Consider the following 19,633-nt stretch of genomic DNA (forward strand, 5'->3'; position numbering starts at 1 on the left):
AACCAAAGCTTGCTTCAGAATTGCTGTCAGGAAGGTAGAGGAGACTCAATGAATGGGTATGTTAGGGCAGGAAAAAACATCCAACCCTCCCCATGGGGAGCTCAGCCCAGTGCTCGTGGCTACACAGCTCCAGTTTAGCATAACTAAAAGAGTGAAAAGCTGTGAGCCATGAACCTGTGGTGAGAAACTAGAAAATGGTAGAGCTGTCAACTCAGTTGGAGGTTACAGCTACTCCTCCACTGCTCAGCAGTTGCATTTGATGCAGACGAAAGGTGAGATGTTAAGTAGAAAGTGGGAATTGAAATTCTTTCTGAAAGTACCAGCAAGGTGCAGCTGCAGTGTGCACTTCCTTTTACCATGCTGTGCAGGATGTAGCAAATTATTTTGGAACTGTCTCCTTTTGAGAGGGAAAAAAAGAACCAACCCACCAAAACCCCCTTTTTTCCTTCTTTTCTTTTTTTTTTTTTTTTTTTTTTTTTTTTAACAGCAATTCTGTTGAAAGCTGCTTTCAGCAACTGGCAATAATTTTTCCTCAGAATGATGGGAATGGATGCATAAACTAATTTGAGAGGAGTCTTGATAGCAGGATCACTCTCACGCCCTCAGACCTGCAGTTGGCAGCAGAAGGTGCCTGCAGAGGAAGTCCTGCTCCAGTGGGAGGAGGAATCCACAGGGTGTGGAGCTGAGCTGGGAATGAAGGAGGGGCAGAGAAAAATGGCTCATCTGGAGGTGAATCCAGACCTCCCTGTCTGAGCAAACACCCAAACCTGCAGGAGCTCTGCAGGGATGAGGGCAGTCAGTCCTAGTACCAAATATTAAAAAATATCTAGGACGGGGGGATAAAAACACACAATATGGGGATAAAACCCCATCCTTCTATGGGTAGCATCTAGGAAGAGCACCAAGAGTAATCGTGGATTCTTGTGTGGGATGAGGAAATTACCACCCACCTGTTTCTCCCACCTCACTTCAACCCAAAGTAAGATAGATTGGCAGGGCTTGGTGCCTGCATTTTGGAGAGGAGTTCTTTTTATCATTAAATTATAGTAGAAAATTCCAATTCCATTAAAGTATTGGCTGCCAGATCTTTATTTTTCAGTGCTGCTTTTATGTTGCCACCTCATTTTTGCTGTCACCCCTTGTTTGTTCTCAGCATTTGATGTGGTTTGTTACTCAGAACCAGAGCTAATACATATTCAGCAGTCCGTGTTCTGTGCTTTGGAGAAAGCACAAGTGATTAAGTGCCATTTTTAACTGTCTAACCCTCAGTTTGAGAGAGGAGCAGGTGGCCAGGAGAATAATACTTTCAAACAGGAAACTGTATTTCACCTCTTAGTGCTTTTCTTCACTTGGTAGCTTGAGGCATAACTTGAGTTTCAGCCATAGCCAAGTTCTGGTCTTGATGGAGAAGTTGGCTTGAAGCAGGAAAAAGCCATCCTGTTGGTCAGGAAGGATTTCAAGGCAAGTGCTGGTAATGCTGGAGTTAATAGTGGAAAAGAAATTCAGCATCATGAGTTGGGAATCATCAGCTGTTTATACAGTGTGACCAATTCACGTGTATTTTTACACGGGAGCATTATTGTTAGTAAATGATTAGCTGCTTGTTCCCTTCTCTTGTTGTGAAATTGCACTGGTTAAAGGCTTTGGCTTGGCTGGAGGTCCAGGGACTTTGCCACATTCCCACAATATGACTCTGGACAAATCTTTTAACATTTCTAGGATGCAGTTAGAGGAAGTCTTTACCCCGCCTCTGCTCTGTTTACTCACATAGTAACCTCATGATACAGGTATTGAGGTTATCCTCCCACATTTCACATCTTGGGATAAAAATTGTAATTTGCAAGTGAAAATTTGAGTTCCTGATTAGGAGAAGGTGATGAGAATTTATTTCATGGGAGCACTGGAAGGCTTAAGCAGGATTAAACATATTTCTTTGGCATGTTTCAAGCACCAGAGGTTCCACAGGAAGATAAAAGTACCCTTTCATCCTTTCAAAATTGTGTCTCGTTGTATTTCTACAGCCTAATTATGAGTTTTGGGAATAAGTAATTTATTTTGGACACTGAATAGTGCCCTGTGTTTGCAGGAGAAGTGTGTGCTGCGTTGTGCTTTCATAATGTGTAGAAGGAAATTATCCACCAATGGTAATTAACAGCCAGATCAATGTTTATAGATGTTATCTCACTGAGTATGATTAAGTGTACATGACCCAGGAAGAATCACATCTCAGCTGCTCTTGTTCATCTTTGTGTGTTTAAGTAAAGCTTTTAGGAAGTCTGATAATGTAATTTTTTGTGAGTTTGTTTTCTAAGATACTTCACTGTGCCTGAGATGAGGGTGTTTTTAACTTTTCTGCTTTGTTTTACCTGCAGATGATGCCATTAAAGTGAAAGGTGAATACAGTGAAAGAGAGGAGAGTGCTTTAAATGCAGAGCCTATGGAAAACCCAGAAGAATCTGAAATGCCTTACTCCTATCCCAGAGAATATAATGAATATGAAAGCATTAAACTGGAAAGACATTCTGGTTCCTATGACACTGTCAGGCCAGCCAGTGGAAAAATGAATTGTGATGTCTGTGGATTAGCCTGCATCAGCCTCAATGTCTTGATGGTTCATAAGCGTAGCCACACTGGTAAATATCTCTGTTATTTTTGTAAGAACTGAATACTGACAGGGTAATAATTCTTAATCTAGACTACGTTTTTTAAAAAAAAGACACCAAAAACCAGGATCTCCTTGTTCTGTCCATGGTGCAACACATCTCTAGCAAGTTACTCTCTTTTCTGTGTCTCACTTTACCCACCCTCCTCCTTACAGGATTTAATGTTAGTAAAAGCATGCTTGTGAGGCATTTTAAGAAGTTTGGATGAAAGGCACTATGTCATTTAAGCATTTCAGCCACAAGACACAAGTTGGTTTGGTTTTGTGCTGCCATTTCCAGTCTGTGTGTTTATTTCTCTCTGTACTTTGGCATCAAACCAATGAGCATCTTAGGTTTTGACCCGCAGTAAGACAAGACTGGTTTTTTGGTTTTTTTTTTTTTTTTTTCCTTTTTCTAAACATTGCTGGCTTGTTGGAACCAGCCTCCTCCAGAACACTGATTCCCATGGAAAACCTGTGCAGTGTTTTCCATGGTCATCCATACATCCCAAGAAGCTCAGACACCAGGGCTGTGAGCAACTCCCACCGCAGTCAGCGGGCGAGCTGCGTGTGTTGCTGCAGAGAGAACCTGACCCAGCATCTCATTGATTTCCAAAAAGGAAAGCATGTGAGGACAGGATGATACCCACATAACCATTAAATGTCCTTTTCTGTGTGTCATTTGAAGGTGAACGGCCATTCCAGTGTAATCAGTGCGGAGCTTCCTTTACTCAGAAGGGAAACCTCCTCCGCCACATTAAACTACACACAGGGGAAAAACCTTTTAAATGTCATCTTTGCAGCTATGCCTGCCAGAGGAGGGATGCGCTGACAGGTCACTTAAGGACACATTCTGGTAAGTGACTTCAAAGGCACTTCATGTGTTTCAGATGTGTGTCACCAGGACACTAGATATGTGGAAAGTAGTCAGGCAGCAAAGCTTGCTCAGTCAGCCTGGTTCTGAGGAGCTGACAAGCAGTGACCACCCACTCTGTGCAAAATAACTCCATGGTGCTTTCAGGTGTGTGGAGCTGGCTGTGCCAGCAAGCTCTGAATGTGAGGAGGAGTGTGAAGTCAGGCTGTGTGTTGGGGCTCTGTCCTGACCCTATCAGAGCTCCCTCTGGGAGCATCATCCAGGACAGTGTGAGCCTGCTGCCTGTTAACACCTTGCTGTTGTGTAGTGCCTTTCATCTGAAGATCTTAACATGCTCAGCAAGCCTGGTAGGGTTGTTCCATTTTAAAAATGGGAGAAATGGAGGCACAGAGCTGAGGTGACTTGAATAGCAAACCAGATATATATGGATTAATCTTTGTTCCTCTGCTTCTGCTGTTACACAGGGGCCTAGAAAGAAAACATTTATTCTAAATGATAGATGTTATCTCTGCCCTGAGCTTCACAGAAAAGAAAAATAAAAGGTTCAACCTCACAAAGAATCAAGGTTAAAAATGAGATTATCTGACGTGGATAGATGAGATTCTGATTTAATCAGACCCAGCAGAGTGGTGGCTGGACCCACCAGCACAATGCTGAAAACACCATCACCATGCTTCAAACATGTGTGGTCATTGGGATTGAAGGTTTTATGAGCTGAGTTGTTAAACAGTATGAGGAAAACCCAAGTGAACCCCATAGATAAGAGAACAATTGCATTAGCAGTGGGGAGTGTGGTCTCTTTGCACCATACACAATACAATTACACTGCTCATAAAAAAATCCAAATTTAAAGCATTCTCAGTGAGCTGGATATACACAGCTCGTAACTACAGAGGTGAATGTCAGGGGGACAGCACTGCAGGAGTCTCTTGTGGCTATTTTACACCACGCTCTTGTTTTTCTAGTGGAGAAGCCATACAAATGTGAGTTTTGTGGAAGGAGCTACAAGCAGAGGAGCTCATTAGAGGAGCACAAGGAGCGGTGCCGGACGTACTTGCAGAATGCTGGCACATATGAGGCTGGTGAGTTTACCACACGAGGGTGGGTTTTTAGTATGTCAGTAAAAGTAAATGGTTGTCAGAACATCAGCAAGTTTTGATTTTCATGAGAACCTGTAGACACTGTGACTGTGGTTTTATGTTACTGTCAGTACTCTCATGGTGCCAGTCACTCCAAGATGTCCATGTGAAAATGGAAAACATGACACCTACTATAGATTTCTGCCTTTTATATGATTCTCATGGTTTATATTAATTTCAGAAGAGCAGCATTTCACTTATCCAGAACCTGCTCTGCAGTTGTTACTGCAGTAGGATGGCCTTAAGTTGGCCACAGAGAAAATGTGACTTTCCAGTACATGATGTGGCTGTGCCCTTAAGACCTTTGCACTTTAAAGGATATTGCAGTGGTTTTAGTTGAGTAGTGACTTTTATAAAAAACAGGAACTCTGATCTTCTGAGGCATTTTTATTCAGTTCTCTGGTGTCAGCTCTGTGTGGGATGAGAGACTGGGGAAGGCTGGGAAGGACCTCAAGAGGTCATTTGGTGCTTTGATTTGGTTGATTTGGTTTTCTGTCCCTTATGTGCTGCATTTTGCACTTGGGTTTAGTGAACACTTTTTTTCATTTCTGACCAACTTCCTATTTATCCAAATCACTTTGATTCTGGGTCCTTTTCTCTGAACTCCTTGCAGCCTTCTCCAGTGATTAGGACATTGGAGCTAAACTTCATCCTGCTGTGTGAAACACCATGGTTAGCAGCTTGACTTCCCATGGAATTCCAGAGGCACCCATGAGAACACTGATCAAATCCAACCAGAGGGTGATTTGTTTGGGCCACAGAGTTTCTTTCAGCACCCTTGGAGTGTTTATTGATCTCTGGCCATGCAGCTGAGCATCAGAAGTATTGATCTGGCAGAGTGCTCAGGATCACAGGTTGAAATAGGCAAAGTGCTTTGGAAATCCAAATGTATCCATTTTTTCCCAGTGTAACTTCCAGCAAAGCACTTGGCCATTTCTGTCAATCCAGCCTGAAGTTTATTTTTGGATACATGTTATAGTTAGATAATTAGTTCTTTAAACTGATGTCATGATGTGCAGTGGAATCATCCAGTGGGAGACAGGGCATCATTATTTCTCTCTGTTTGAGAAGTCTTCGGAGAATTCTGGATGATTAAAAAAGTTTATTGAATACTAAATATTATTCTTGGACTTCCCAAGGAAAGAGGTGATTTTAAGTTAGCTTTTGGGTCAGGAAAGCAGTGCTCTGGGACAGCACCAGTGTAACCACCTGTGTCTCAATGCCAGCAGATTATGAAGACATTGTCAAAGAACTTTTGTGGCCCATAAATAGATTTATTTCTTTTTCTTTAGGAAAAGGAGATTTATTTCTTTTTCTTTAGGAAAAAAATGACATTAGGAAGAAGTAGGAAATCTTAACATGAAAGACAAGACCCTGAGCATTACAACAAAATGCAGACAGCCATCAAGCTGGCAGATTGATTCTTACAGATGTCCCAGAACATATTATGTAGGTCAGGAGTTGCTGTCTCTGCAGCAATCTCGACTGAGTACAGACTATTGTTACCTCTGCAGGAAGCTGCTTGTCTGGCCTCTTGACACTAATTTAATAAAGTCCCCTTGGTGACACATAAATAACACTGAGAGGACAAGCAGTCACTGATGGGATGTGGGCACTGTCCAGTGTGTCCAGGGCTGGCAAAGAGGACTGACAGAAACTTCCCTCTTTGGGTTTTGTCAGAAGACAGAGAAAAAAAATTCTGAAAATGTGAAATTAATGTTTTGATAGACCATGAGTACAACTCATGAAGTGAAAGATTGAAGAAAAGAGGAACTAGAAGATCAAATTAAGAAAAATGAAGAATTGGTAGGGACCAGGGAGCTGCTCTTGTGCCACGCATGAGTTGTTTTTGTTTTTTTTATGAAGTACACTTTTCCATACACAGCACTGTTTGTGTTATTATCTTGTTTCAGGGTAGCTGTGGGTTGTTAAGATTTAAATTACTGTTAGTAATGCCTTGTGCAATGGTCCTGTCAAGATGACAAGCTGTCTGGGTTGGGGATAGTTCAAACCTTCAACTGCAGTTCCCTAAAGGTAATGCAGAGAGCTCAGAAAGCATATTCCAGGTTTTGAAGCATGAGGACTACACAGAAGCTCTGAAATTAAAAATCCTGTAACATTATTCTCAAGAATTAACTTGAGCTCCTAGGCAAAATCCAAAGGGGGTGATTATGTTCTGCCTACCTAACTTTCCCTTATAATTTCACCTTAATCCGATGTTTTGACTCCCTTTATGTAAAGTGTTGGGTCATGTCTTGGTTTTTCATGCTGGAGCAGGTGCATTTTTAGCAGTTGATAAATATATTTATGCAAATTTAAACACACCAGTGAAATTCAGAATAAAAACCAGACCAGCCAAGCAGGGTGTTACTACCTTTGGGTCTGGTTATCATGTACCCCACGGGGTTACATCCTGAAGAACCAGGGTAGTGCTGAGCCTGGTTATCCCATCCATCCTGAGTCATATTTGTGGCTGCTGCTTGTGGCATTGAGTCCTTATGAAGCACTTCACATTTTCAAAATGCTGAACAAACATTCACAAATGGTTCTGGCTGAGGTTTGGTGAGTCATGGTTTGGGCTGACTGAAACTCATATGAGATCAATAACAGCACAAATAAACAAGCAAGGAGTGACTGACTTTGAAATTCATAGGGAAATGCTGCACGCTGGGCTGGGGAAGGATGAGACTGCATTTTTATCTCTTGCTGTACTTGGCAAACAGTAATTTAAGTCCAACACTTAATAAAACTGCATTTAGCAGGACTGAAGGGGTACTGCAGGGCTCCTGTTGTTTTCCCCTGGCAGTGCTTCTCCCCTCATAGATGATGCTTCATGTATTGAGGTACTCTGGGGCAACACTGCAGTCACACTGCAGCCAGGATTCTTTCACAGCAAGATCTGAGCTTTTGTACTCCCTTGAAAGTCAATTATCCTTCCTTGCCTTTGTTTCCCTCTCCTTAGATAACACCTCTCACAGCCATGGCCAATCTCTTCAGATGTGTCTGGTTTTCCCCACATCACATTCAGCTAATGCAGAAACTCTTCCTGCTGTTTTTTAATATAAAAGCACCACTGGGGACACTTGGTCCTCAGGTCAGAGCAAGCTTTTGGGGGGGCAAGCACAGGGGGGGCAATGCTCAGTATCATTTGGGGAGTAATGAGATGAGGTGGCAGTCCTGCAGCTCTGAAATGATGAGCAGGGGGAGCAGGGTTTGGGGAGAGCCCTGGGATTCTGCCAAGGGCCCTGTCTGGAGGGAGTGATGGTGGGGGACATGTACTTTTCCTAGAATTAGAAATTCTGGAGGTTGTAATGAACTTTAAACCACCCAATGCTGATGCTTACAGGGGTCTCAAAGAGAAAACATGCTGAAGTAGTTTTAGCTGCAAAAATTAAGCCATAACAATACCTGAAAAAAAAGAGTTAGAAGTGAATATTTAAATATTCTGTTATTTTAATGGAATATGGACCTATTTTATACAAGTGTCTTAGTGATTTAATTAAGACTTCATCTAAGTGTGACTGATATCTGAACAGTGTAGTGAGAGCACTAAATACCTTGTACTGCAGTTTGGGAGTGCTGTGTTGGGCTGCAGGTGTCACTGAGTCTTACTCAGAATAAAAAAGAAAGGCAAACAGAGTTGCTGTCTCCATCTACGTTTTATAACCAAGACTTCCAGGCAGTTCACTTTACACTTCCTCTTGCTGATGAAGATGTGGGGTTTGTATGGTTTGTGCTCTCCTTGCACGAGCTCAGGGCTGCAAGATAATTCTGTGTTGCTGAGCTGGGTTCCACTGACCACAGCTGGTGCCCAAGATGCAAAGAACCAGAACGACAGAAAAAGCAAAACCAGGTTCACATCAGATCTCCAAACTGTTTCCTCCCAGCTAGTGTGGCAAACTCTGGAGATTAAACCATTCATCTCTTCCTTTTTTTTTTTTTTTTTTTTTTTTTTAAACTTTATCTTTTTTTTTTTTTTCCTATTCACCTACGTGATGGTTTTGTGTTTTGTTTTGTTGTGTTTTTTTTTCTTTTCACATTTTCCAAACTAGCAAGCGTGGAGGGAAGGCACAGCAAGGCAGAGATGGGGAGTGAAAGAGCCCTTGTGCTGGACAGGCTAGCAAGCAACGTGGCAAAGAGAAAAAGCTCAATGCCTCAGAAATTTATTGGTAAGAACAAAAAACCTTTTCATGTGTAAGTTGGTAAGCTACAGTACAATGCCTCTGCTTATTTTAAATATCCTTCTGAAGTTTATAATGAATACAATAGAATTTAAATAAAGTGACTTCGATTATTCTGATGCTTTAAGTGATCTCTTGTAGGGTTTTGATTAAAATCAAAAGTTTATTCTGTTACTTAATCGTGATGGAAGGTTCTGTTGTGCTTTGTGTAGGCAATTTGTAAATATATTTTATGAGCCTCCATGTGTTGTTTTCCATACCTGTGCATTTGAAATGTTCTCTGCTAGGTTCTTCACAGGGAAGGACAGGAAGGCCTAGAGCTGGTGAGAGCTGGGAGCTCTTTCTAGTCAGCAGGAGCTGAAGACACTTGCAGGATGCTTGTGTGGTGGAATAAAGCCTAAAGACAGAAAAGTATTGGATTTCTGTTAGTCATCCTGCTGAATTTTAATATGATTTTAAAATATCAAATCCTTTCTTGTGGTAATTTAAGCAACAAGATGTTTCCATAGCATTTTCTTTGCATTTAATTGTATATGATCAGAGTTTTGCATGCTGGGGATAGTAAATACTAGTTTGGCAGGTTTTGTGTTTCAGTGAGTGCCTGATCCTTGTGTCTGGGCTTACCACCTCACCTTTTAAGAAAAGAAAATGCAACTCTTGTGTCCTGGGTACAGACCTGACTGAGTCAGCAGTTCTATAGCATTAGTCCTAATAATTAGTCCTAATAATGCCTGATTTGTTGTATCCTGCCTGCTTCTGAAAGGGAACGAGCAATGGTTGTTCTGCAGAAAATTCCCCCCTCAGCCTGGGGGGGCTGGAGCCCACACTGGGGGGAGGTGTGGGGTGCAGGCTGGTGACAGACAGAAAGACAGACAGACAAACAGACAAAGGGGTGTTATGAGCACCTTGCTGCAACACCCAGGGCCAAGGGCCAAACCTAGGGCAAGGTGTGCTGCTGCTTCTGCCAGAAAAGCAACTTAGCTGTAGCTCAGACTGAATTTGGTGGGCAGCACTGGGCTTTTGCCAGGGAAAGCTGGGAGCTTTTAGCTTTAAAAAGGTGATCTTTTTGTGGAGGGGTGAGGTGACACCAGAATGCTCCATCCAAGCACCTTTGGGTGCTTCATAGTGAAACTGTTGATGGTGGGACTTAGAGCTTGCATGGCATGCTGTGGTTCTGCCAGTAACACTAATGCAAATGGGTTTGAAAAGTTTTAGTCTTTTTTTTTTTTTTTCTTAGCACTGACATCAGCTTCAGCCTGCTGTGCTTTACAATTGCTACCCAGTCACTCTTTCTGAATTTTGCTGAAGATCTCTGCAGCAGGATGCAGCCATTCAGCACGTGCATCAATTGCTGATGTTCTCCTGGTTTGTTTTACTTCTCACGGCCTGGGATAGACCCCTTTTTGATTTGTGATTGTGCTCAGTAGTGTGGGCTGCAGGTGGCCTGAACTGGTACCTGGATTGGTGCTGTGTCATGTAGGGAGGTTTTGGAGAAGGTGAAGAACCAGGGCACTTCACCTAAAGGAGCAAAACCAACCAATTTCTGAAACCCACTGTTTTTCTACTACCTGTGACTGGTGTGTTCTTGTCAGGTAACGTGTAAAAAAAAAAAAATTACTCACTTGGTCCCTTTTAGCCCTGGGAACTCTGTTTGCAAGAGCAGCCTGTCCGACCTTGGTTTGACTTTTGTGACTTTCTGAACTGTACGTGTAGGAGTGCAAAGCTGCCAGGACAGCTCTGGGATTTCTTGGGAAACGGCATTCTCGGAACGGGTGCTGATTTTTCATTTTGTCAGGAAGAAGGGATAGAGATGTATACTAACAAGGCATCTTTGTTTGGCTCCTTTCTGTGAATGAAGCCTATTGATTGGGGAAAAAAAAAACCCCACTTTATTATTTGAGGGCTCTACAGAGATTCATACACATACCAGGAGTCTTGCCCACTTTATTTTTCACATTTTCATTTTCAGTAGCTACCTCGTGTGCACAAATATAAGTCTCAAATAAGGATATAGATCTGCAGAATACATACTTGTCTCCTACCCTCTGCATTAGGCCCCCTTCCAAAGGCTTCTGCAAAGATTCTGTTCTCAGCTTTTCCTTTAGTTACGAGTGAATAAGATGGAAGTTTGATTTTTTTATTTCCTGTTTTGCTGCAAATTTCTATTTTACATCCCCATGGATCAATCTGCAACTCCCTCCTGGCTTGATTAATGAACAGGTTCTTTTATTTTTTTAAAAAAAATAACAAAAATAGCCCAGCACCTTCAGCTGACCCAGGGCAGTCAGTGCATTTCTGGCAGAAATCTGCTGGATTTAGAGCCAGCAAAGCCTCACTGAGCAGCACATGAAGCATCTCTCAGGGGAGTTCTGAAGCTTTTGCATTGCACTGAGAAAGACAAACCAAAAAAAAAAAAAAAGGGGAAGGTATTCTCCTAGCCAAGGATTGCTCTGTAAATGAGCACTAGAGAACCTCTAAATTTAATTTTTCCTGCAGTGTTTTCAGTCAGTTTGTGGCACTTTTTCTGGTGGAAGCAAAATAAACCCTCAGCCTCTGCACTCTGTGTGGTGCTGGAGGTGCTGGGCAGAAAATCAGCACTTTCTGTGGCATTTTGGTGCAGATTCAGCCCCTCACTGCAATGAGCCCTGTGCATGCCTGGGGGTGTCTGCTGAGACAGAGAGGAGAGGAGAGGGAGGGTTTGTTCTTTATTAATGCTTTTTCCTCCCAAAGGGTCTCAGCAGTGTCACAGGCTGGGTTACAGCCTGATGTCTTGCCTTCTACAAGTGTCCAGCAACATGACACGTTGGTGTGTGTCAGGAGAGCACTGGGGGTATTTGCATTTCATTTGGTATAACTGGTAATTTAAAAGGAGACAGACTGGGCTGTTGTGGGGACATCAAAAAGCCCCCAGGACAGTGGAGTAACAGGGTGCTGTGCAAGCCTCAGCTCATAGGTTGTACTTTTTCTGTCTTACCTTCTGACAGTTGGTCCTAACCCAAAATCAATAGGCAGCTCTGTCTATTTTTGCTTTCGTTGGGTTTTGTTTGGTGGGTTGTTTTTTTTTTTATTTTTTTTTTTAATTTCAAATTTGTTCACATCTTTCAGTTGCCTGGAGCTGGTTTTATGACTCATACAATTGTGCTATCTCGTTTTTGTTTCCTTCTGTGTGAAGCTGGATCACAAGTTTTGTTGAGGGTTGGAAGCAGTTGCACTCTTGTGGTTCAGTAACCTTTTTGGGTGTTTTATAAGAGAAACGTGAGCTCCTGGTTTTCTGCCTCTGCAGTGAAACCAAAGGAGTTTCATATACATTGAGTCATGGTGTTGACAGGTGACTGATAAACATCTGCACTGCTCGAGTTACTGTAACTAAGACACTGGATCTGATGTCTGCAAGTCACGCTCATATGAAACATTTGGTCTGGTCCATTAAAAAAAAAAAAACCAAAAAAAAAAACCCACACAAAAACCTATGAACAATTTTGTTTTGTGTAACCGCAGAATTCGGTTACTTATTTCTAGACATTCACAAAAAAAATGACTTTAATCCTTTTGGGGTGCAGTTTTTCCTGCTTGCACCTGGCCCAAACTGGTTGCTGCCCAGCCCAGTTCCCTGGTCCAAGTCCTTGCTGGAGGAGGCTTGAGGAGGGTTTCAGGTACTCTGAGCTCTAACCAAGGCTTTCAAAACCCGCAGCAGGCCTGGAGAGGGAGGCATTTCACTCTTTTGTTTAGTGGCCCTAAACGTGCTGGTTTATCCCCATAACCATATGTTAGATGATCTGGAAAGCTGTGCTGAGCTCACAGACAGCAGGAGGGGTGCAGAGGAAGCTGTAGATGTCAGAGGACAGTGGGGAAAGTTGATTTGGGTGTCCAAGGATGGAGAAAAGACTCAGGTGGGTGACAGAGCTCAGAGGTGATCAGGTCTCAGCCAGCACTTGTATTCACTTTCTCTGTCAAGGAATGCTTCTGGGGGGACATGTCAAGAGCAAAAGTTTGCAGTCTTGGTGCTGAACATGGAGAGTGTGGGTTTATTACCCATTAGCTCCTTTACAGGTATTTTTATTAACAATTTACCTTTTTCTATAAAAGGGCTAAGTAAATCCATGGAAGCTTTGGTAATAATCTTCCCTTCAAATCTCAGAATAATTTAAAATATATTATGGTGATTTGTCTAGTCAATCTCCTCACCACCTCTTGCATTAAATTTTTGCTTCCAAGGCTGAACTTCAAAAAATAATTAACAAAGCCTCAAAAAAAAAAAGCCCACCCAGAAGCTACCTGTGTGTACGAGCAGCCTCTTTCTGCAGAGAACATTTCGTGCCTCTTTACTTCCCAGAGAAGGCATCGGGGAGGTAAATACTTGCAGTGATGTTGTGCCTCTCCTCTCTCACAGGTGAGAAACGACACAGCTTTGATGTTAATTACAACTCAAGTTTCATCTACGAAAAGGAAAGCGAGCTCATGCAAGGCCGGATGATGGACCAGGCCATCAGCAACGCCATCACCTACCTGGGGGCCGAAGCTTTGCGCCCTTTGGTGCAGCCACCCCCAGCCCCCACCTCCGAGATGGTGCCCGTCATCAGCAGCCTCTACCCCATCGCCCTGACCCGCCCCGAGGCGCCCAACGGCACCGCGCAGGACGCCGAGAAGAGCCACAAAAACTTCTCCTCCGAGAGAGGCCTCTCCCCCAACACCAGCGGCCAAGACTCCACAGACACTGACAGCAACCACGAGGAGAGGCAGAACCCCACCTTCCCTCAGAACCAGGGGGTCCAGGCCCGCAACGGCCTCCAGGCCTTGAAGGATTTCCCGAGGCCTTACGAGATCATCAAGCCGCCCGCCATCTGCCCCCGCGACGCCTTCAAGGTCATCAACAAGGAAGGGGAAGCCATCGGGGTCTATCGCTGCGACCACTGCCGCGTCCTCTTTCTGGATTACGTGATGTTCACCATCCACATGGGCTGCCACGGCTTCCGGGACCCCTTCGAGTGCAACGTCTGCGGGTACCGCAGCCACGACCGCTACGAGTTCTCCTCACACATCGCGCGAGGAGAGCACCGAGTGGTGCTCAAGTAAAAGGACTGGGGGTCCGAGGTCAAAGGCTCTGGTTTAGCTCGGAGGGGAGCCTTCTGTGTTTGCTTTTTAATCAGTATAAAGAGGTTTTTTTGAGTGTTTTTTCCCTGCCAGTTTTCAAATGAGCGTCACAGGGAAGTAGCGGCTTTTAAATTTTTTTTTTTGTTTTTTTTTTGTTCTGTAGCATCTCTGCCTGGGAAGTGGTACTGTATGAAATACCAGGAGCAGAAACTGATTTTTATGTGAACTTTATTTTTTGTGAAAATTAAGAGCCATTTAAGATGTTTTTATTTTTTAACGTGCATTTATTTTCATACTGTATGCTTTAACTCAGTGTTTTCCTCTCCTGCTGCCAGTTTGCCTGCTTGATCCGAGGCACAGTCTGAAGTCTTCAGAAGTTTTCCTGGCTGTCACAATCCCAGTGGTCTTCAAATGGTGAAGCACCAGAACAAGGAAAATGTGTGTCCAGGAGGAGTTATTGATTCCTCTTTAAAGGTTTTCCCCTAAGTCTTAAAGAGCACATGGCCCCACTACACTTTCATTCTTCTTACCCCTCTGTCCACTTTCTTTAAAGTCACTCCCACACGCCTCTTAGTAATATCAAAATAAACCACAAGACCTATTTTAGGGCTGGGGTTTTTAAGGGTATGGGTTTTTGGGATACCCAGTTGAGGTCAGGAGTTGGCTCATCCAAGCAGTCTGGGGGAAATCCTGATTTTCACTGATGGGAAAGTCCTCCTGTCTGGTTTCATTCCAAGAATGAACCCACGCTGTGCCTCCTGTGCCTGCTCCACAGCCAGCCTGGTGGTGGGCTCTGTGTCACCCTGTCCCAGTCCCATGTCACCCTGTCCCTGCAGCAGGCACTGTGAGTACCTCCTTGCACGAGTGTGTGGGAGCTGACAGCTCAGTCAGTGTCTGTCTGTGTGGGGATATCCCTCAAGGTGCTCTTTTGCAAAATGACTGTTTGCCCTGACTTTGAAGCTGGTTTTTAAAATAATTCTTTTAATCCAATCCCTGCTGGATTGTTTGTCACTGGGCTGATGGTAGGAGTTTGATAACGGTATTGCTGAATGAATGTTTATTCTTTGTGAAGTGTTTTTGTATAAAGCAGCATTAGGTGTGTTCTGATGGACTTTTTGCATCCATTTTGTGGTTTGGAACCTACGTGGCTTTTGTGCTTTTCCAACACTGCCCTGCCAATCTCTGTGGTGTTCCTTCTGTACCTGTGAGGGGAGGCTGGGGCACAGAATCCCACTTCACCCCTCCCTCTGACCTGGGCTCATTCTTTTGGCTCAAATATTTCCTCCCTCTCTGAATTTTAAGGTACAAAAAAAGAAAATTATATTATTTTTTCCCAATAGTGCTGTGTCTGGAAGGGGTTAAATCAATCTGCAGAGTGCTCAAGTGTCTTATGTGCTGCAGAAGGACTGGATCCCAGACCCTGCCTGCCTGTGGAGTTCTCCTACACTGAGATGTAAGGATAATGGGATCTGTGCCTCTGAGCCGTGCTGTCAGCCTTCAGTGGTGGGTGACAGATGGATGGCAGAGTCCAAGGAAACGTCCTCAGAGCTGGGGCTGCTGGTGGCTTTCCTTGTCCCCCCAGCCACCTCGGGATGAGTGTCTGAGGCAGGAGAATGCCTGAATTTCCCCTGGTGGAGCAGAAAGGATGCCCTGGCTGCTCCTGGCCTTGTCACTTGCTCCTTGTGACACACTCTGTCACCAAGGGCTGTCCCCCTCGCCCTGGTGTCACCTCAGCCTGGCTTTTCCCTCCATCAGAGCCACTTGGATGCCCAAAACCCCCTCAGCTGGGACCAAAACCCCTTTATAGGACCCACCAGCATGTCACAGCCTCCATGTGGGTTGGGTGGTTATGGACCCCCAAAAAATGGGAGGGGGGGGGACTGAGTGAGGGTCTCCCTTGGGATGGGGGGTACCAGCTGCCCCCTCCCTTGGAGAGCCACATTCCCAGTGCTGGTACTGGCAGTGTCCCACTGGGGCAGTTTTCCAGCCCTGTGGGACATGCAGCCCCACAACACAAGGTCACTGGTGGCACCCAGGTGGGGACAGCAGGTTCAGGTCACACCTGGTGTCCCCTTCACTCAGCTGGGGAGGTGGAGGGGACACAGCAGAGCCCCCAGGGAGCTGAGTGCTCCCGGCCATTCCCTCCAGGGGGTTAAATCCGGCAGCCGATTTGCATGGCAGCCACACTCGGGCATCTGGGGATCCTCAGGGGAGCAGCTGACAATTGTCACACAATTGTCACACGAGGGCTGGCCAGGGGGTGGGTGAGGGGATTGGAGGGGAAAGTCCCCACAGGATTGTTTTTACAAGAACCTCCCCATGGAGCCAAGCAGCCCCAGCCCCTGGGGACAACGCTGCTTGGCTGGGGGTGGTGCTCCTCAGCTGAAACCATGGCCCAGGTCCTGCCACAACTTGGGGACCCCCCCTCACCCAGCCCGGGCCACAGCAGCCCCCTGTCCCACTCCACTCCACCCAGAACCCCCAGTGCCACCAGGATGTGCTGCAGCGTGGCTGAGGCTGTCACAGCACTGAGGCCATTGCAGCACTCCTGTCCCCAGGCCCCTGCTGCCCCCCTGCTCTGTTGGGCACAATCCTGTCCCCTGCTGTCCCCACTGCTGCTCCCCTGGGGACACGGGGGGGTTTGGGGTGCCCTGTTCTCCCTGCGCCCCATTTCCCATGGCTCTGGCTCTGTGCTGGGGAGCTGTGCCACAGCCAGGGGGGCCCCCACCTCGCTGCTCCCTGGAGCTGGGTGCAGCCCCCCCATCCATGCCCCCCGGGGCAGAGAAAGTCAAATCTGCAGAAACCACAGCGGGGGGGTGGAGGCTGTGTCACCCCTTTGATGTCACCCTGCATGTCCTGCAGGTGCTGTGCCGTTGCCATAGCCCTGGTGTCACGGTCCCCACTGCTCGTGTGAGAAGGGGGGGCAAAATGCAAAAATATTTCCTCTTCCTCTCTGCCCCCATCCTGTCCCCAAGGTGCCAGGAGCTGCCCAGGCTGCGGAGGCCACGTGTGTAGCACAGGCTGGGGGCACAGTGCTGGAGGGGGGTGACACAGGCTGTGGGACCCCACCCCACATGGGGCATTGCCCAGGGGAAGGGGATGAGCATCCCTGGTGGCTGTGGAGGGGGACAATGACAGAGTCCTGGGGTATCATGTGCCTGAGGGGGGACACTGAGTGGGAGTCGGGGACAGGAGGGGAGGGGGCAGCTGCCAGCCTGTCCCAGCCCTGTCACGGTGGCCGCGCTCTTGGAGGAACCATCACCCGGCGCTGGTTAAAAATAACCCCTCCCCAGTTTAATACCACAGGAAGCGAAACCCCCGTCCCCCGTGTGGGCACCTCTGCCCCCCGAGGTGAGCCGGGTGCTGGGGGGCTGTGTTGGCACCGTGGCCCGGGGGCTATTTGAAGCCCAGCAGCCGGACTCCTGCCTTCACCTTCTGCGCCTTCCAGCGGAGCAGGCGGATGGCGCGGAGGCCGAGCCGCAGCACCGCGTCGTACTTGAACACCAGGTTGTAAAAGGCCTCGGTGACGAGGGCGCCGCTGGGGTCCGCGTGCTTCAGCGCGGCCATCGGGGTGTAGGCAGCATTGGTCTGGTGCCGGAAGGGTGGCCGGGCCGCCTCGATCACCCGCAGCGTGTGCTGCATGTGGGGACCTTACTGTCTCCTTCCTGTCCCAGCCACTCCTCAGCCCCATCCCCGTCCCCTTCCCATCCTGTGTGTATCCCATCTCCAGCCCGTTCTCATCCCATCCCATCCCCACCCAAATTTCAATTCCTATCCTATCCCTACCTCCCTCCCATCCCACCTCCATCCACGCTTCTGTTTCCATCCCATCTCCTTCCCGTTCCTATCCCCATGCCTCTCTCCAACCCCTTCCCGTCCGGTCTGTATCTCATCCCATCCCCATTCCCATCCATGTTCAGCCCCATCAGGGGGAAGGAGCTGGCAGGGCTGGACCCCTCCCCACAGCCAGCAGCTCCTTGTGCAGGATAATGGAGGCTTCCCTGGACAGGCAGGGTGGAAAGGAGACAGCCCCCAGCCCAGGGGGTGCCACCCGCCCACCCATCACCTCTGCGATGTCCTCGGGGGTCTGTCCCAGGCTGGCGAAGACGTCCTTGGAGTTCCTCAGGTAGAGGTTGGTGAAGATCTCAGCCGTCTCTGGGTCGGTCCGGGAGTAATCGGCGCGTTCAGCTTCCTCGTAAAGCTTCGTCTCGAACTCCGTCATCACCGGCCCCGGCTCTACCAGGCTGATCCTGCCCAGGGATGGGGTGCTGGGGACCCTGGTGCCCTCCCCTCCGAGCACCCTCTCCCTCCACCCCTGGCCAGCCCCCGGCACTCACGCCACGTTGAAGCGCAGCGCCTGCACCACCAGGCTCTCGCAGAACCCTTCCACCGCGAACTTGGAGGCCGCGTAGATGTCGTTGAAAACGATGCCTGAGGAGGTGAGGGGGGGCCCAGTCAGGGCCTGGCTGGGGGGCTGCTCCCACCTGGGTGCCCTGTCCTCTCCTACCCTGCAGGCCCATGATGCTGCTGATGACAACGATGTGGCCCCCGCGCCGTCGCTTCATGTCGGGCAGCACCTCCTTGACCAGGCGGACGAGGCCGAAGAAGTTGGTGTCCATGAGGCTCTGCATGGCTGCCAGGCTCTGGCATTCCAGGGGACCCGCCATCCCCACCCCGGCATTGCTGACTGCGGGCACAGGGCCTCAGTGGGGTGACCCCCATGAACGGGGATCCCATGCCCGGTGTTCAGAGGGTCCCTGGTGCTCGGAGGATCCCCAGCACAGGGTGGTCTGGGTGCACAGGGTCCCTGGTACATGTTATGTCCCCAGAATAGGAGATCCCTGGAGTGGGATGTCCCCGACATGGAGGGTCCCAGTGCAAGGGCCTGGGTGGCCCCTGGCACACGAGGTGTCCCCAGCACTGGGTGCATGGATGGTCCCCAGCATGGGCTGTATGGGCAGTCCTCACTGCAGGGCTCACCCCGGTGTACTCGGTGACCCCAGCCCAGGCTGTCCCAAGCCCAGGGTGTCCCCAGCACAGAGCACCAGGGTCCAGGGGGTGCCAGGGCTCACCCAGGATGTCGACGTGGCGGCCGGGGATGCTGTCGAGGCAGGCACGGATCGAGGCCTCATCGCAGACATCCAACTGTTTGATCTCCAGCGTCCGGCCCAGCGCCGGCCCCGCCGCCGCCGCCAGTGCCCCGCTCCTGCCCACGTTCCTCATGGTGGCGATGACTGAGGGCAGAGGGGACTCAGCCTGGCACACCAGGAGGGGTCTTCCCTAGGAATGGGGGAGTCCCCCCACCCCGCTCACCTCGGAAGCGACGCCGCTTGTCCTGTGCCAGCCGCACGGCCAGCGCCAGCCCGATGCCGGAGGAGCAGCCAGTGATCAGCACCGTCTTGGGAGCCATGGTGAGGCCCCCCTGCTTGGCCCCCCCAGCCTTTAATAGCAGCTGTGCCTGCCCTGGCCCCCCCAAATCCAGGCCATTAATCTCACCCTGATAATCCCCACCGGGGATTTGCCGGCAGCCGCGTGGCTGAGCCGCACGTGGTGCCCGGGGTGCACAGAGGGACCTTTGTGTAGGACCTGGGGCACTGTGGGGACACGGTGGGACATGGGGACACTGCCAGACACACTCCCCTGAGGGGCTGCTGGACTGACCCCCCCCAGCACCCCAGCTTTTCCCTTCTGAGAGGGCGAGGCAGGA

At 48.0% G+C, this 19,633-nt stretch overlaps 3 protein-coding genes across 7 annotated transcripts in view; 2 read left to right on the plus strand and 1 right to left on the minus strand.

Moving 5' to 3' along the window:
• Window positions 1–15,265, plus strand: part of IKZF3 (IKAROS family zinc finger 3) — a 33,407-nt gene extending 18,142 nt beyond the window's left edge. For 3 of the 5 annotated variants that reach the window (XM_071728763.1, XM_071728762.1, XM_071728761.1), the window contains exons 4-8: window positions 2,373–2,633; window positions 3,330–3,497; window positions 4,481–4,597; window positions 8,707–8,823; window positions 13,226–15,265. In XM_071728763.1, the coding sequence (XP_071584864.1) occupies window positions 2,373–2,633; window positions 3,330–3,497; window positions 4,481–4,597; window positions 8,707–8,823; window positions 13,226–13,908 (1,346 nt within the window). In that variant the 3' untranslated portion in view covers window positions 13,909–15,265. The remainder of the gene's footprint in view (window positions 1–2,372; window positions 2,634–3,329; window positions 3,498–4,480; window positions 4,598–8,706; window positions 8,824–13,225) is intronic. The other 2 variants (XM_071728764.1, XM_071728765.1) reach the window with 2 other exon arrangements.
• Window positions 1–19,633, plus strand: part of MIEN1 (migration and invasion enhancer 1) — a 62,260-nt gene that overhangs the window by 33,605 nt on the left and 9,022 nt on the right. The window lies entirely within an intron of this gene.
• Window positions 17,199–19,632, minus strand: RDH8 (retinol dehydrogenase 8). The gene is made up of 6 exons (XM_071728773.1): window positions 19,240–19,632; window positions 18,999–19,160; window positions 18,434–18,613; window positions 18,264–18,357; window positions 17,993–18,176; window positions 17,199–17,562 (listed from the first exon to the last, which is right to left on the minus strand). Exons 1-6 carry the CDS (start codon window positions 19,334–19,336, stop codon window positions 17,323–17,325), a joined length of 957 nt encoding a protein of 318 aa, XP_071584874.1. The 5' UTR covers window positions 19,337–19,632; the 3' UTR covers window positions 17,199–17,322.

Source organism: Heliangelus exortis, chromosome 29 (genome assembly GCF_036169615.1).
Source record: "Heliangelus exortis chromosome 29, bHelExo1.hap1, whole genome shotgun sequence".
Taxonomy (NCBI): domain Eukaryota; kingdom Metazoa; phylum Chordata; class Aves; order Apodiformes; family Trochilidae; genus Heliangelus; species Heliangelus exortis.